This window comes from Triticum dicoccoides, chromosome 7A, assembly GCF_002162155.2.
Source record: "Triticum dicoccoides isolate Atlit2015 ecotype Zavitan chromosome 7A, WEW_v2.0, whole genome shotgun sequence".
Taxonomy (NCBI): domain Eukaryota; kingdom Viridiplantae; phylum Streptophyta; class Magnoliopsida; order Poales; family Poaceae; genus Triticum; species Triticum dicoccoides.
In genome coordinates this window covers 603,767,567-603,783,985 of record NC_041392.1, presented here as the reverse complement: position 1 = coordinate 603,783,985, position 16,419 = coordinate 603,767,567, and the positions used below count along the sequence as shown (strand labels likewise).

Below are 16,419 nucleotides of genomic sequence, written 5' to 3'. Positions count from 1 at the left end.
TTCGTAGCATTGTACAAATTTATCTCGCTGATAAATTACAGTACGTACTATACTAGTACTTCCTCCATTCCTAAATATAAGTCTTTGTAGAGATTTCACCATGAACCACATGCGGATGTATATAGATGCATTTTAAGTGTAGATTCATTCATTTTGCTCCATATGTAGTGGAATCTCTACAAAGACTTACTATCTACTAGTAATAGCTAGCCCCCACTACTAGGAATTCTCTATCCTCTCCTTGAGCCACGTCATCAAAATTGTTGTAGCCGTTAGATAAAGTAAATCAGTCCATAATAGCCGTCTGATCTAGACATTGAGAGGCTCCGCACTAAGCCACATGCAAGCATGCAGAAATACCGTGCCACATGCATGTGAGTGGGTTTTAAATCACATCAACATGTCTGCATGCAAGCATGCACCGGTAGCATGCATGTAAGTGAGCTTTTAAGTCCCATTAACATGTCAAAAAGAAAAATATAATCCCATTATATAGTAGGAGTTGGCTGATCTTTTTTCCTTACGTGGGATGATCTAAATGATGATGGGAGTTTATTTAGTTTGGCTACCACATTTGTCATGCGGTTATAGAGTTTTTTTTTGTTCTATGAAATCAATAATTTTGCGCAGAGAGATATACCGCTGTTCCGCGCCAACGCGCGGGGACTCATCTAGTAGTAATATTTAGGAACGGAGGGAGTACTATGTAAAGAGTTAGGTGTCACACGGTGATAGTGTGAGGTAGGCCATGTAATCACTGAGCCTGCGTGTTTTCACTGCTCTTGCACGCCTCCACTGTAAGAATGGAGAAAATTGTAATCTAGTAGTAGTATACCTCCTTTCGCCGAAAGCGTGGGACATCCAGTAGTCCTACCACCTCATTAATAAAGACCAATGAGCCGTCAAATCACATAGACCCAACAGTAAGTTGGACGGACGAAGCAACCATCACTCTTGCGCCAGTGAGAGGTCGCATCCGCTCTGCCCGGGCATGAATGCGGCACCGATCTTTGGAGCGGTGCTGACCATTTCGGGCGGGAAGCGCGCGCGCGATGGAGAGGCTTTGGGTGGGCCAGGCTGGTCAGGAGCGGGTGTGGCAGCTGTTTGCATGTCCCTACCGGACACGCCTGGAAACGAGAGGATGCACCGACTCTCACGGCTAAAATTGTACACTACACAACATCTCTCTGTAGGAGTAGGTCGATCTGTCACTCTCTCTAACACACACACACACACACGCGCGCGCGTGCATGTGCGCACACACACATGCACCTTGGTCCCGTTGCACCTTCTAACGTGACTTATTACACCTAGACGGAGGGAGTAGTAAGTATACGAGATACGGTGGCACACTGACTTAAGTGGAATACAAGTGCCCAAAATTTGTGTGCATGTTATAATAAGGATTCAGGAATGTATAAAAGGTTATTTCCCTCTCGTTGAACATAACGGGAGGGTTGTGTAGCTGGTTAGCCTGTTCGCTCGTCAAACTTGAGGTCTCGGGTTCGATAACTACACTTGAGCATAATTTGTGCCAGGAGGATTCTTTGACTGGTCAAAACGTTTTCTAGGGTTTGCACGCTTCACACTCTCTCTCCAGTATATATATACACGCTGGAGCCTCAGCGCTTGTACTTGTAGTTGCTCTCTTCACACTCTCTCGCCCTATCCAGATCTAAACAAGACTTCATTGGCCTCTCTCTCCCCTCACTGCTGCTCAAAGAGCCGGCAGGATTCGTTCGCCGGGAAGGGAAGGAAGGAGGCTTAACGTTGTCGCCATCGGCGAGGGACTACCGGCGCAGCTGTTCACTTACCACCCAGCGGCGGTGCGGGAGGGCCTTCGACCCCTTCTTCTTTGCCGCCGTCCTGTCGCCCGCCGAACCACGCCCCAAGAACCTTAAGGTATAATTTACTTACTCCACATACATTGCTCTAGCTGCATGTATACCATGAATCTAGGACGTGGTTCAAAGAGGAAAGGAGTGGGGGAAAGTAGTGGGAAAAGTTGTATATAGCATGAATCTAGGACGTGGTTCAAAGAGGAAATGAAGGGGGAAAGTTGTATAGCATTAATCTAGGACGTGGTTCAAAGAGGAAAGGAATGGGGGAAAGTAGTGGGGAAAGTTGTATCGCATAAATCTAGGACGTGGTTTAAAAAGGAAAGGAAGGGGCGAAAGTACTAGTTCAAAAAGGAAAGGAAGGGACAAGGCTGTAGAGTTTGAGCAGGACTAGATTTGCTGCGCTCACATAGGGAAAGGCATCTGATAACAAAACTGGGACCAACACGGACTGACACGGTGTTTTTTTAGTCCCTACACCAAAATGTCCCTGTAAACAAACACCCTCTAATAATGCCGCTGGAAAATTGATGCAATGCCACAGTTAAAAGCAAATTACATGTTTAACGAATTTTATTGTTAATATAATCTCTATGTTAATATTAATCAATGCCACCGTTTGAGAAATGCTATGCTTTCTTTCCCATTTAGATAAGGTAGATGCTTCTTTTTGTTGGCTTCTGTGTCATCCACCATTATTGACCACTAATTGTTTCCTTTGCACCTCTGTGTAAACAGGGTTATTTTCTTCACCTCGTTGCCATTGTGATCTTTTGTTGCACTGCACAAAACACTTTTGTTTTCAGAGTGTTTTGTGTAGTTCAACCAAAATGTCACACCGACAACGTTGCTTGATTGCTTGATCTTAGTGGAACTGCACAAGAGGATATCTTACTTCCTATCCGTTAAGGCGAATTTGGTTCAGATCTTGTTCTTGTGAGTTGTTTGAATTCCGCATCATGAGAGGTCAGTACTAGCCTTCTTCCACATGATTCTGCAGTGTGCATTCATATGTTGTGCTACTTGTACGATAATGTTGCTTGATTTTAGTGAACTGCACAAATGGAGACAAGACTTCCAATCTGTATGTGCACCGTAATATCCCATTGAGGTAAGATAAGGATATTTCACAACTGCTGGCCTGTATTTTGCCACTTTCATCAGAAAATTAAGTTTAGTACTATACTTGTGCGCCCTAATTGACATGCCAAATCTTACATTGAAGGCGAAGCTTGTTTGTTATTGAACCAAGTGATGAAGGGGAAGAACAAGGGGAAGAAAAACAAAAATCAACTCCCGGTGCTGTAATGAAGCACTGGAACTGTGATGTCACAAGTAATGATATAGTTTTGCATCTTAATTTATTGCTATGGCTGGAACGAGCAATTGTTTTGCCACTGATATGATGCCACTCTTAATGTAATATGTAATTATCTCTACTTGTGCAAACAGGGATCTTCTTTGAAGATACCATATATTTTAGTGGAACTGCACAAGAAGATGTTGGGAACACTAAACTAATCGAGGAGTATATAGTAAGCTTGGCCACCACCGTAGATAGCAACAGATGGTTCCGGAGAAATGCTTCATCTGTATGCTCTACACAATAAGCCTCCTGACAAAGTTTGGTACTCGCCCACTGATTTCATCCATTGTCATCTCTATTGGTGTTGTGCTACTATTTAGATATTGTCACGAAAAAGTGGTATTGTCCTTGAGAAGTGCTTCATCTGTGTTGTTTTAAATATGTCCTTTCCTTTTTTTTCGAGCAAACAGTGATGCTAGCATTTAGTAGTCCTCTTGTCTTTGCACAACAGGATCATCTTCCTCTGAAGAAGAATATGGAGTACGTGAAGTGACTAGTTCCGATTATGCCAGGGTGAAGAAGCCCTGTCTATCTTATCATCAGAAGGAGCAGTTGAAGGATGGTTACATTACTCCCCACAAGACCAAACTAACTTCAGCTCAGAAGGACTGACAAAATCTCCATTTTTTTGTTGTGATGTGTGAGTACAATGTTGTTCTAGGATTCTTTCTGGTGAGTTCCATTTTTCTAAAAGTGTGCTCTACATGGACCATGTATGTGTCTGTTGAAACTATCAATTCATAGTACAGTTTGCTCTATACTAATCACTTTTTTGTATTTGTGCAAACAGGGGTGCTCAGCTTGATTTCAATGGGAACTGCACAAAATGTTCATGAATACATCGAATCATTCATTTCCAGCACAAGAAAGGGGGTGCCGATAAGTTCAAGGAGTTTCAACATATAAGGGCGGAATCATACAAGCTACGCGCGAATTTGGTTGATTTTGGTGGAACTGCACAAAAAGAACAGCTGGTTTATTTAGCACGAGGTGCCATGTCAATGTCCGAACTGATGGCAAACCCTGTCCATTCCACAATCACAGGCATTTGATATTTTGGAATGGGACAACCTTGTCAAATTTTGCTCATTGATTTTAGCAAGACATGCGTTTGATATTTTCGAATGGCACGCCCTTTGTTGTGAGCAGCGTCGATCAATTTTTTATTTATTCTTTAGTTGTGAAGTAAATGTTGCCTCTGACATGTGAGTCGCTGAGATGCATAATCATCGATTGTTTTGAATGTTCTTTATTAAGTGCCAGGCCTATGTGTTTGATTGCAATGTACAGAAACGCTAAAAAGCTACTCAAACTCTTTGTACTCCTTTTGTTCCTTTTTACTTCGCACATTGTGAAAGTGCATACTTTTTTGTATAAGATTGGTCAAAGTAGAGATACTTCGACTGCAGACAAAACTTGTATGTAGACTAGAAAGGACCGGAGGGAGTACATGTGAAACTGCTGCAAACGAGGTGATCACCCTGGGAATAATGCTAGTACGTATTTTTTGCATGTTCATCCAATGCCAGTGATACAGGAATTCGAACTAATCGAAATAAATTCATTCATACACGGTCGGATTTCATATAAACATGCCGGATTTCATTACATTTCATACATTCTTCAACTAAAAAGGGGTGCGCTGGAGGTATAATTAATTAACCGAAGCTACCCACCTGTGTCCTGCTGAGCCGAACAGAAGCTTCCGTGACTTAACTGCAGGTGCGGTTGCGTAACTGACATGTGGCCCAGATGCTTGTTGGGCCCATGTGTCAGTCAGCCAACTGCACCAGCAGTTAAGTAGAAGCAGCGTCCTTCTCCAACATAGCTCTCCGACTCCACGTCGCCGCCAAGAAGCTAACCGGCCGTCAGCGGTCAACTCGCCTAGCTTGTCATAGCGATTAGGGCAACTAGGAGCCCAATGATCAGGATCACCACATGACAAACACCTTTCTTCTTGTCATTCTTCTTCTTGAAGTTCGTGTGTTGCACAGCCTTGTTCTTCCCATCAAACTTTGCTTTACCATCAAACTTGCCCTTGTTCTTGAACGTGTGGGGCTGGAAGTTCTTCTGTACCATATTGGCACTAGATCCTCCCTCAATTCCTCAAGCATGTGTGTCCTTTGCTCTCGCCTTTTCTTCCACATCAAGAGTGCCAATGAGATCCATGAAGGAGGAAGCTTGGTGACGAAGGAGGTATAATTAATTAACCGAAGCTACCCACATGTGTCCCGCTAAGCCGAACAGAAGCTTCGGTGACTAAACTGCAGGTCAGTTGCGTAACTGACATGTGGCCTGCTGGGCCCACGTGTTAGTCAGCCAACTGCACCAGCAGTTAAGTAGAAGCAGCGTTATTCTCCAGCAGAACTCCCCGACTCCACGTCGCCGCCAAGAAGCTAACCGGCCGTCAATGGTCAACCCGCCTAGCTTGGCTTCAACAGGAGGGTAGCAGTGGTGGCCTTACTTGGACCCAAGCGGCGGCGACCTACCGTGTTCTACTCGTCCTTGTTTTCTGTGTGGCGCGGCCTAGTTGGCAGCAGGGCGGGGCCTCGGCGGAGCCGGCGATGTCCTTTGTCTCGTTGCCGGCGGGCGGCGCCTCAGCGGAGCGGTGGAGATCCTCCCCCGCGTTGCCGGCAGGGTAGGGCCTCGGCTGAGCCGGCGATGTCCTCTGCCTCGTTGTCGGCGTGGCGGGGCCTCGGCGGAGCCGGCGGTGTCCTCCGCCTCATTGTTGGTGCCGTGGGGCCTCAGCAGAGCAGGGCCTCGTCGACGCCAGCGGAGCGGGGACTCGTCGAAGCCGGCATTGTCCTCTGCCTCGTCCTCGGTCTCGCCAAACAGCGCCTCGCCCGCTTCATCGCCCTCTTTGCTAGCCTCTTTGTAGGCGACCGCAGCCTCCGCCACCCACATGCGGTACCGCCAGCGCTCGAGGCGGCCCTTGCGGGCGGAGCGATACGAGTCGAGCAGCGCCTCCTGCTCCGCCCGCTCCGCGGTGATCTGCTCCTCCGCTTACAGGTGCTCCTGGAGGAGATGGTGGTTGTAGGCGGCGTCGGCCTGCGCCTCCCGGAACTGCTCCTGACGCATCTGCCTCACACTGTCCATATATTGGGCACGGGCCTCGCCGATGGTCATGGTGCAATGCACCGGCGAGGATGGCGCAGAGGAGGGGGTTGGCGCCGGATCGTCGACTACCATGTTCTCCATTGGGACGTCGTCGTCCTCCGGCTGCCTGCCGGCCAGCCGGTCGGCAGCAATGGCTGCCATCTCCTTGTGGTCCGTCGTCCGCCCGTCCCGAAGAGCGCTGGAGTGCGAGTAAGCCATGGTGGGCAGTAGTGGTGTGGACAAGAGAAAGGGAATGGATGTGGATGACTGCGGCTATGGCCGGCGCAGCAGTTTATATAGCAATGGTGGGCGGGCGGAGGGACGGACGTGTGGCGCCGGAGTAGCCGCCTCAGCAACCGCGTATCATTAATGTGGGCGGCAGATGGACGGACGGACGACACTTGTGTCATTTGAAGGCGGAGCAATCGCCTGGGCGGCGCTGACTGTTTCGGGCAGAAAGCGCGCGCGGGCCAGGAGATGACTTTACTTGAAGAGGATGACAATGGGGAGCCACCAGGTCCATAGCCTCACGTACGCAAGTGCCTCCTTATTTTATATATATATATATATATATATATATATATATATATATATATATATATATATATATATATATATATATATATATGTATGTATGTATGTATGTATAAAACTATACTCCCTCCGTCTAGGTGAATAAGTCGTATTAGAAGGTGCATCACGACCTAGGTGCAAGCAGATTGGTGAAAAAAAAGAATATTTCTCTCTTCTAAACACAACACTTAATCACAGCAGTTAAGAGGATGCCTTATTAGCTACCCATGCAGGCCATCATAATTCATAGCATGCAAAACGCTTTTATTTCTTGCCTAATAACCGCATGGACGTGTTGCATGCATTGATCCTTGCCCGAGCAAAAAAAAAGGGAGGAAAGGGGTTTCCACGGGAGACAACGAGGCACAGGTGGAAGCGCTCGCTGGAGTAATTTATTTTGCTTCCCCCTGTTTCCTGACATCACGGTCCCATACCATTGTCAACCTATATAGTAGTCAATAAACGAGAGAATTGCACGAGAAGTGACCGACAGCTGGGACCAAGCAGCTCAAGCAGTATTTGTATTTTTAAGGTGTGAGCACTACAGAGTTTTTCGATGTTTAGCCCAGATATTAATTTTTCTCCTCTGAACAACAACGAAAACATCACTGCAGGTATTAACTGGGAGGGCTGTGGCCCGTCTAGCCCGGGCCAGATATCCACCCCAGATATTAATTTTTTTCAAGCTGAAAATGGCTAGCCCAGCTATACTTTTTTTAGGAATACCCAGGCAAGGTCAAGTTGTTATTCTCCGCCCCGCTGGGCTGCAAATCTTTCCTAGGAGAGATGCATTAGGCTTAACAAGAAAATGTGCTTTAAGAAATAATAAATGGGATGTAATTATAAAAACTGGGCAGTAGCTACAAAAAAATGCACCAAACATATGATTACTTTATAAAATATTATTTTTGGATATTGAAAATTTTAATTTCATTAATTGTTGTGAGCGCAATGTTTCGCTGGATTTTTACGTAATATAAATTTATTTAATCTGACTAGAAATTTCGGGATAAAAATATTTCGGATCCCATCAAAATGTGGAAATTTTTATTGAATTCTGTTTTGAACGGTTGGTTGAGATGGGCTGTACTTTTAACAAATTGTAAATGGGTTGTAGTAAATTCCATTAGAATTCAAAAATAGGCTACACATTCTTACAAATCTCAAATGGGTTATAAGTTCTCTGCCACACACTTCTGGCCTTACTAAGTTGACGCGTCCCCTAAAATAAACAGAGTTGACGCGTATGCAAGGCTTTGTCAACTTATAGTCAACACACGGTTCTAGCAGCAGTGGCCGTTGGATGTCCATCCAATGGATGTCGTGCTTCTTCTTCAATCTCGGATATTCTAGCTTCACCCGCCCAAAAAATGATTCCTCCCCCTGACATCTGGGGCGCACCATTTCGGAAGCTGACCTGTGGGCCTACTAAGTTGACGTACCAAGGGCTTTGTCAACTTAGTCAATATAAACGATTCTAGCTGCAGTGACCGTACGATGTCCATCCAACGGCCGATGTGCTTCTTCAACCTCTAGTCTTCTTGCTCCAGCCGCCCAAAGTAGCGCCGGTCGTGCCGCCTGCTCCTGCCTCCCGTGGCCGACTGTGCTGCCGCGGAGGCCTCACCGCCCCCTACTATTCCCACCGCTGGCCAGGCCCTGCGGCGACGGCAGCCTCACACCGCAGCCGAATGAGTGAACCCTCATACTCCTCTCCACGTGGGCATCCACTGCCGCGTCTTCACCGGGTCCGCGTCGTCCCCTTCCTAGGCCTTGCCGTCGTCCACCGCCCTGGTGCTCTCGGCGCGGCGTTGTCAACATGGTCAAGGAACGACTTCCATCGGACATGGACTGTACGTGGAGAGGCTGACAGCTGGGTCCAGGGCGGCAGCAAGGAAGTGCCTCCTTATTACGTGGAAAATAATGATTCCTCCACCTGACAGCAGGGACCCACCAAACGGGCCACCGTATTTTGCGAAAAAAACGTTTCCCCCTGACTGCTGGGACCCACCAGCTACACCTTCGCACGCATGGAAGTGCGTCCGGGCAAAAAAACGATTCGCCCCCCTGACTGCTGGGACCCACCAGCTACATCTTCGCACGCAAGGAAGTGCGTCCGGGCAAAAAAAACCAAAACGATTCGCCCCCTGACTGCTGGGACCCACCAGCCCCCCCGACTGCTGGGACCCACTAGCTACATCTTTGCACACAAGAAAGTGCGTCGGGGCAAAAAAATGATTCGCCCCCTGACTGCTGGGACCCACCAGCTACATCTTCCCCGGCAAGGAAGTGCCTGACAGTCGGGACCCACCTGGTCAAAGCGTACGTAGCGTTGTCATTCTGGTCGCGAACGTGTACGTACATATATACTGGTCGATGTAGAGGCGCGCACGTGTCGTAGTAGAGGCGCGCACGTAGCATGTACACGTACGTACAGCGGCCAGGGTGCAAGAAAGAAAATACGGTCACGTATGTGTACATACGAGCGGGGTCTCAAACGCCTACTCGCGCATACGTATGGCGAGGGCTCATGTACATGGCTGGGTCGGAACGGAGAAACAGTCATCGTCGTGTTCACCCTGAAGGCGCAACATCTTCGTAGTGGGGAAGGGCACCCTGAAGACCAGCAGGGAGATCTCCCGGACCACCCAAGAAAACGAGCTATTGTTGTAATAAGCGTTGTAGTTGCATAGCTCTGCCCTGATGGCGTTGACAGTGATCTCGACAGTCGGCAATGGCACCCAAGTCGGCACCACAAAGATGAACGCCTGGTGGAGCGAAACAGGTAGCTCCTTGAATATCAGGTTGCCATAATAGAAGCCACCCTCCACGACATGACCCAGAAACTCCAGAGTCATTGGGCACCTCGGTGGGATAACGCACTCGGACCGAAAGTGCCCCCACACGCCACAATTAAAGCAAAGTTGTGCATCAGGAGACCTGGCCCGGGCCCCTTCCCTAGCCGTGGTCAGATAGTCTTGGGAGTTTCATGGTAACTTATTGGCAAGGACTGCATACGCCACAAAACTCTGGGGTCGAGTCATTGCCCCATTTTCGGATTTCACATGGAAATCAAGGGCTCCGCTAGCATGTCAATTTTTCACGTGGTTGTCTCTTCGTGATCGTTGATGGACTTCTGATCCACTAGCATGTCGCGCAGTACCACACCATCTATTGTGCCCCTTTTGTGATCATGATCGGAAACGGTCAATCATATTCTACTTACCTGCGTTTTGGCCCGCCAAATGTGGTTTGTCATCCTTTTCAGTGTTGGATAAGCCGGACCGGGCGCCGACGATGGGCGGCACCATCGTGGAGTGGTGCAGCAGCAGAAATGTTGGACGCAAGCAACATAAGAATCTTTGATCCATCATTACGCCTGTGCTTTGCGAGCTATGAAAACACAAACACGTCATTGTTTTCGATGGAATCATCCCATCAGCATAATTGGTTCTTCAAAGAATTGACCAAGAGGGTCGGGCTTGGTTGGCGGCAGGTCTACTTTGAGAAGTTTGTACCTTGTTACTTGCTGCACTTAGTGGGTTCATGTGGAAGGAAATGTAATCTGAAATGCATTTCAAATTTGGTGAATCATGGCTGCAACTAACTTAATTATGACCGAAGATTTAAAATTCAATTAATGATGACTAGTTGAGAGAATAAGAGGGCTAGCTACCTAGTAGACTAGACTAGAAGGTATAGTTTAGTTGTAAAGCAAGGAAGCAAGCAACACATCTTTTTTATATAAGAAGGATTATCCCACTTTATGGATCAAGTGGTGCGCAAAGCCATAGCAAGCAAGCAACACTTTTTCCTTTTTGAAAAGGAGAATAACCCCTGGTCTCTGTATCAAGTGATGCCCAAAACCATAGCAAGCAACGTATATGAGTACTACCTTGAGTGGTTGAGTATGCAAACTCAAAAAGAAGGCGTGACCATGACACGAAGCAAAAAAGATTCCAAAACCCTTCCTCCCATCCAACCTTAACAATTACCGCCCGTCAAAAAAAAAACCTTAACAATTACCCGTGGATTTACCGCTCCATCCAACTCGATTTCCTTATAATGCACGCTCCATCCCGGAGGGGAATTTTTGGTCTATGGGGACATATGCCCCTATATGGGATTTTTTTTTAGTAATTCAACAAAAAGTCAAAAATTTCTGAAAATATTTTTGAAATAAACTTGACCTTCTATTGTACTCGTGAGAAATAAAATCCACAAAAAATATATACTTTTGACTTCTTTTCAAAAAAGATAAATTTTTGGTTAAAATAGTGTGAATAGTGACCTATGATAGCAAATAATTTGTCTTCTTTGCTGTGAGGTCAATTTTTGCTTTTTTTTCGTCGAGATTTATATATCAGTGCAAAAGTAAGTCGAGCGTTTTGTCAAAATAGTTCTTACATATTTTGACTTTTTATTAAAATATTTTAAAAAAACCCCATATAGGATGCATATACAACCAGAAACCAAAGTGTATTTCCGGCTCCATCCCTCCGATATCAACCCAGCTCGAAGCGCCCCCCGACACGAGATGAGGGCCGGAGATAGCAGGATGGAGGCGGGGACCACCACCACCACGAGGACGAGAGGTCGGCTGAGGCGGGTCATCGCCGCCATCGGTGGAAGGGACCGCCGTACAACGACAGGCAGAGGAGCTCCCCGTGGGTGTGGATGGCGGTGATCCTGTGCATGCTGCTGGCCATCGGCGTCCTCGTGTTGGGCGCCACGATGTTGGCCGTGTACTTGATCTACAAGCCCCAGATGCCGTACATGGAGGTGACCAACGCGCAGCTCCTGCAGCTCGACTACAGCCCGGCCGACGGCGTCATCAGGGACATAAAGTTCAAGTTCGATCTTCTCGCCAAGAACACCAACTCCAAGGTCGACACCTCCTTCTCCAGCTTCAACATCGACGTCAACTTCAACGGCACCACCCTGCTACAGCTGAGCACCGAGACCTTCACCGTCGCCCGGGAGAGCTCCGTCACGCTGCCGTACAGCGGGGAGTCGCGCGGGACGAGGCTGGACCCCGCCGGGATGCAGGCCATGGAGGAGGCGGTCAGGTCCGAGCTGGTGCCGATCACCCTGTCCGGCAAGGCGCGGACGCGGTGGAAGAAGGGCGTCTTCCTCAAGGTCGGCTTCTGGACGCGCCTCAATTGCCCCCTCGACTTCTACTACCGCACCGGCAACGTCGCGCCCATCGACCACGACACCTGCCGCTCCAGGTCGCCGTAGCACGACACAGCCCGGGCGACGCCCATCATCCTCCTCGGGCTCTCCTCCTCTGCTCCGCCCTGCTCTGCTTAGCCCGCCAATGGCGTATACTCTGCTACTCTAGTCATTATAGGTTCATTCGTCTTAGCGACAAGAACGTGCGTACATATGCAGCTTATACAGCATTACCGAAGAAGAAAATTACTTATACAGGCAAACAATGAAGATAGTAGTATGTAAATAGCCCAGGAAAACTATACAGCCAGCCCAATATGTGGTTCTGTACAGTACATATATTGCATATGGAGTAGCTCAAAGTTCAACTCCATCTCCTTCCGTTTACAGTTTAGTTGATTTGTTTGTTTTACTTATCACTCGCGATCGAGTTGTGGTGCGAAGATCAGCTTCGTAAAAGAGGCGCACATCATTAAGATGCAGCACGATATCAGCATGTAATTTGGTGAAATGTCTCTGTGATCCAATGAGATTTATCGGTTCCGAAACCCTCGCCCGAACATTGTGCTAAAATTTTACTGTATTTTTCTCAAAATTGAGCGGCATGTGTAAAAAGAATTTATATTTTGCAGGAAAAGGTTCCACTCATATAAAATAAATGTTCTTTTATGTTTTTGTAAAATTTGTACAAAAACAGTTGTACATAAAAGAGCTCCACATAGCTTGAAAAACTGTTTGTATGTTTGAAAAAGAGTGTTCACATAATTAAAAAATAAGTGATCATGTATATGAAAAAAATATTAGTGTATTTTACTCAAAGAACAGAGAAAAAAGAAACAAAAAATAAAGGAAAAAAGAACGAAAACGAAAGAAAAGAAAATTACTGCACTGCAGGACCCAGCCCATGTGTTTGAGTATAGGGGGTCCCTCATTTTTGCCTGTCTGAACAAGCCTCTTCAAATTGCGACATTAGAATTTGGCCCGCGGGGCATGGCCCAACAAACCAACCAGTCAGAAGCTTCCAAAAAAAGGACTCGCAAGTCACGACGTGAGCCGTGCGCTCCTGTGGCCGAGGCTCGCCGGGAAGACGATGACTACACGAGGACGCCAGATCATCGGCCCGAGCGTGGAAGTATCTCCGTCCCTTTCACCAACCGGCCGAACGGAATGCACGGTGTGGGAAAGGGGGTACTCTCCTCCTCCTCGGCCTGCAACCCGGCGAGCGAGCCGTCGCTGTCGCCCACCGCGTCCGCACCCGACACGGTGCACCGAACGTGGCGCCCAACTTGTGGGGCTCCCTCGCTCGCCGCTGCCTACTTAGCCAACAACTCCGCGCCGCTGAAAGGCTGAATCGAAGCTGCAGTCATGATGAGGCCCCGATCAGCATGTAATTTGGTGAAATGTCTCTATGATCCAATGTCTTTGTTGAAGGGCAAGGACTTGAGTGTGAGCCTGAGTGGATATTGGGGTATGCAAATTATAAATTACATTTTCCTCACTCAGCATGCTTTGAACAGTGACCTGGTTGTCTAGGACATATGAGTGTAATTCAGGGAATTGGATGTCCAGATGTGGTCCTTGCCAATTGTCTTTCCATTGTAAAATAAAATTGCCTTGATGAGGAATGCAACTAGCGACCTCCTTGAACATAGGAATAAGTTTGGGATGGGAGAAATCACCTATTTGCAGCAAATTCTCTATACCAGTCTTTGCAAGCAATAGCACGCGGTCGCATAGGCACACTCCGCCCTTGGTCCTCCTGGTAGTGTCGGGTTTCTTCCTTTCTCTTTCTTTTCATTTTTCCTATTTTCATCTGTTGTTATAATAGATTTTCTTTTTCTGCATTCTTTTCTGTTTTATTTTATTTTATTATTGTTTGTTTGTTTTCCTTTGTTGTTACTTTTTCCTTTTTGTGTACTTTCCGTTTTAATTTTTAATTTTTGTATGAGTAATGCACGTATATTATTTTGTTTTGCGAATAGCATGTATATTATTTTAGAGATACATTAACACTGTTTTTGCAACATGTTAATATTTTAGAAACTATAATCATATCTTTCAAGATACATATGAACATTTTTCACACATAAAAACACCTTTTTGAAAAGACATTAAATATTTTCCTACCGCTCTAAAAATCCTAAACAAAGCTCATTTTTTCTTACATGTGCTTTTTACTGTTTTTTATCTCAAAATTGATCTGCATGTGTAAAACTAGTTCATATTTTGAAGGAGAAATTCCACTCATATAAAAAAATGTTCTTTTTATGTTTTTATAACAATTTGTACAAAAACAATTGTACATAAAAGGGCTCCATATAGCTTGAAAAACTGTTCATATGTTTGAAAAAGAGTGTTCACATAATTAAAAAAGTAAGTGCTCATGTATATGAAAAAAAATATTAGTGTGTTTTACTCAAAATAACAGAAAAAAGAAACAAAAAAGTAAGGGAAAAAGAGAACAAAAACGAAAGAAAAGAAAAATTACAACAACCTCTTACATTTGTCTAAGGCTTGCGAGAAAAATCGCGTCCGGCTCGCTCCACGGATCGATATAGGACCGCATTGGATGACTTTCACGTTCCGGACAACACGGTTGTCGGAGTAATGGGCCACGGGTAGCCTAACCCGGGTCCCTAAGCATTTCAAGACATTCAGGCAGGCTGCGCCCCTCAAGCATCCAGGACGAAGCGCCGCCTTCTGGTAGCCGGTTGGCTCATGCGGCCGGCTACCCGAAGACGGCCTAGCACCAGAAGACGGCCCCGAGACGGGCCGACTCCTCGCAGGTGACCTCCAGAGAGGCCGGATCCTAGCAGGCGGCCCACGACGCCCTCAAAGTCTGCGCCCCCATTAAGAAGACAAGATAGGATGTGGCTACAGTGCAGCCCATCACCCCCGTATCCAGGGCACGACACGGCTACAGTGCCTCGTACAGGCGGAGATCTCCGCACGACGCGGCACTGTTGTCACTCCACCCTTGACGTCACTCATGTCAGGCGGAGCCCTGCTCCCACGGCGGCCTGTCGGTACGGCCTGCAGGTGGCGAGCCCTATCGGGCAGCGAGAGCCCGGATGGCGGCAGGAGCCTGACCAGTCGGATCCGAGGGAGGCCGTCCTCTAACACGCGGCCTACTCCTCCCTCGGGGTCCGTGCACCATTAACCAGATGAGACACGGTGTGGCTACAGTGATCTCCCACCAGATGGCGGGACTGTAGCCACGCCTCCCCGACCAAGCGTGTGTCATTAGCTTTGCGGCTACAGTAACAAGCAGCTGGCAAGACCCGCGAGCGGCGGAAGCGGCATGTCGGCCCCGTACCGAACCAGTCGGCGGGGCCCACCAGGCGGGGCCCAGTAGCAGGCGGAGAAGCCGGCGGCCAGAGACGCTGATAGCCGGGTCCCACACCCGGCCAGATTACTATTGTACCCCTGGGGGGTAGGCCTATATAAATCCCCCAGGGCACCCATGCAAAGGGTTCCCAACCTGTTAGACCTAGACTCACACATATAGAGAGGAGAGAGCTAGCCCTGCTTTCCTCCACCTCTAGCATATAACTCAAGGAGCACCATTATACTCATTAGTGCCTTAGTGATCATGCGGAGACCCCGCAGAGCAGGACCAGGGGTGTTATCTCCTAGGAGAGCCCCGAACCTAGGTAAAGTACGCCGGCGTTCATGTCTACGCCTCATCCCGCTTCCGGTAACCGGCGACGTTCTACTCGCTCCCACCATGATAAGCCATCCTTTGGCATATGTCACACCCAACCCCCGACATTTGGCGCCCACCATGGGGTGAGGTGCACCGTCGTCCGGAGACGTGTTCTGTACGGGAACCTTGTTCCTGCCTGACGAGCGCAGTCAGCCCGGCATGCCAGACGGTGTCTGTGCCGACGCGCTGCACGACGCGGAGGTCGTCTGCGCGGCAAGCTGCCTCGCCGATCTTGTTAGCGAGATTTGCCTTTTCGACGAGCCCGTATCTGACGCGGGAACAGCTGGCCCCGAGAGCCGCCTCGTCGGCCTCCTCAACCAGCTTCACATCGTCAACGTGCCTGCTGTGGACTTGAAGTCGGTTGGCTCTACCGACCCGATGCTTGTCGATTCCGACACGGCGTCGCTCGACGCATTCCCCACCAACGTGGTGGTCTACGACGAACCGCTTCCTTGCGCGGACAGTGGCGGAAACACCGTCACGGAGGTGCTTGTCATCAGCCATGACGAGCACTCTGGCGGAGGTGGCCAGGATCCACTGCAGACAGCATTGCGGGACTTGGCCGCACCCTTACCCGAAGACGCCGACGGTGAGGCGATGGAGGCGCATCGCAAGGCGCTCTACGACAGCGCCCAGAAGCTGGCCATGATGAGGCGCCTTTCTGAGGC

At 48.1% G+C, this 16,419-nt stretch overlaps 1 protein-coding gene across 1 annotated transcript; it reads left to right on the top strand.

Moving 5' to 3' along the window:
* Positions 1 to 9,573: 9,573 nt before the first annotated feature.
* Positions 9,574 to 12,155, top strand: LOC119333686. The gene is made up of 3 exons (XM_037606502.1): positions 9,574 to 9,655; positions 10,139 to 10,206; positions 11,428 to 12,155. Exons 1-3 carry the CDS (start codon positions 9,574 to 9,576, stop codon positions 12,109 to 12,111), a joined length of 834 nt encoding a protein of 277 aa, XP_037462399.1. The 3' UTR covers positions 12,112 to 12,155.
* Positions 12,156 to 16,419: the final 4,264 nt, after the last annotated feature.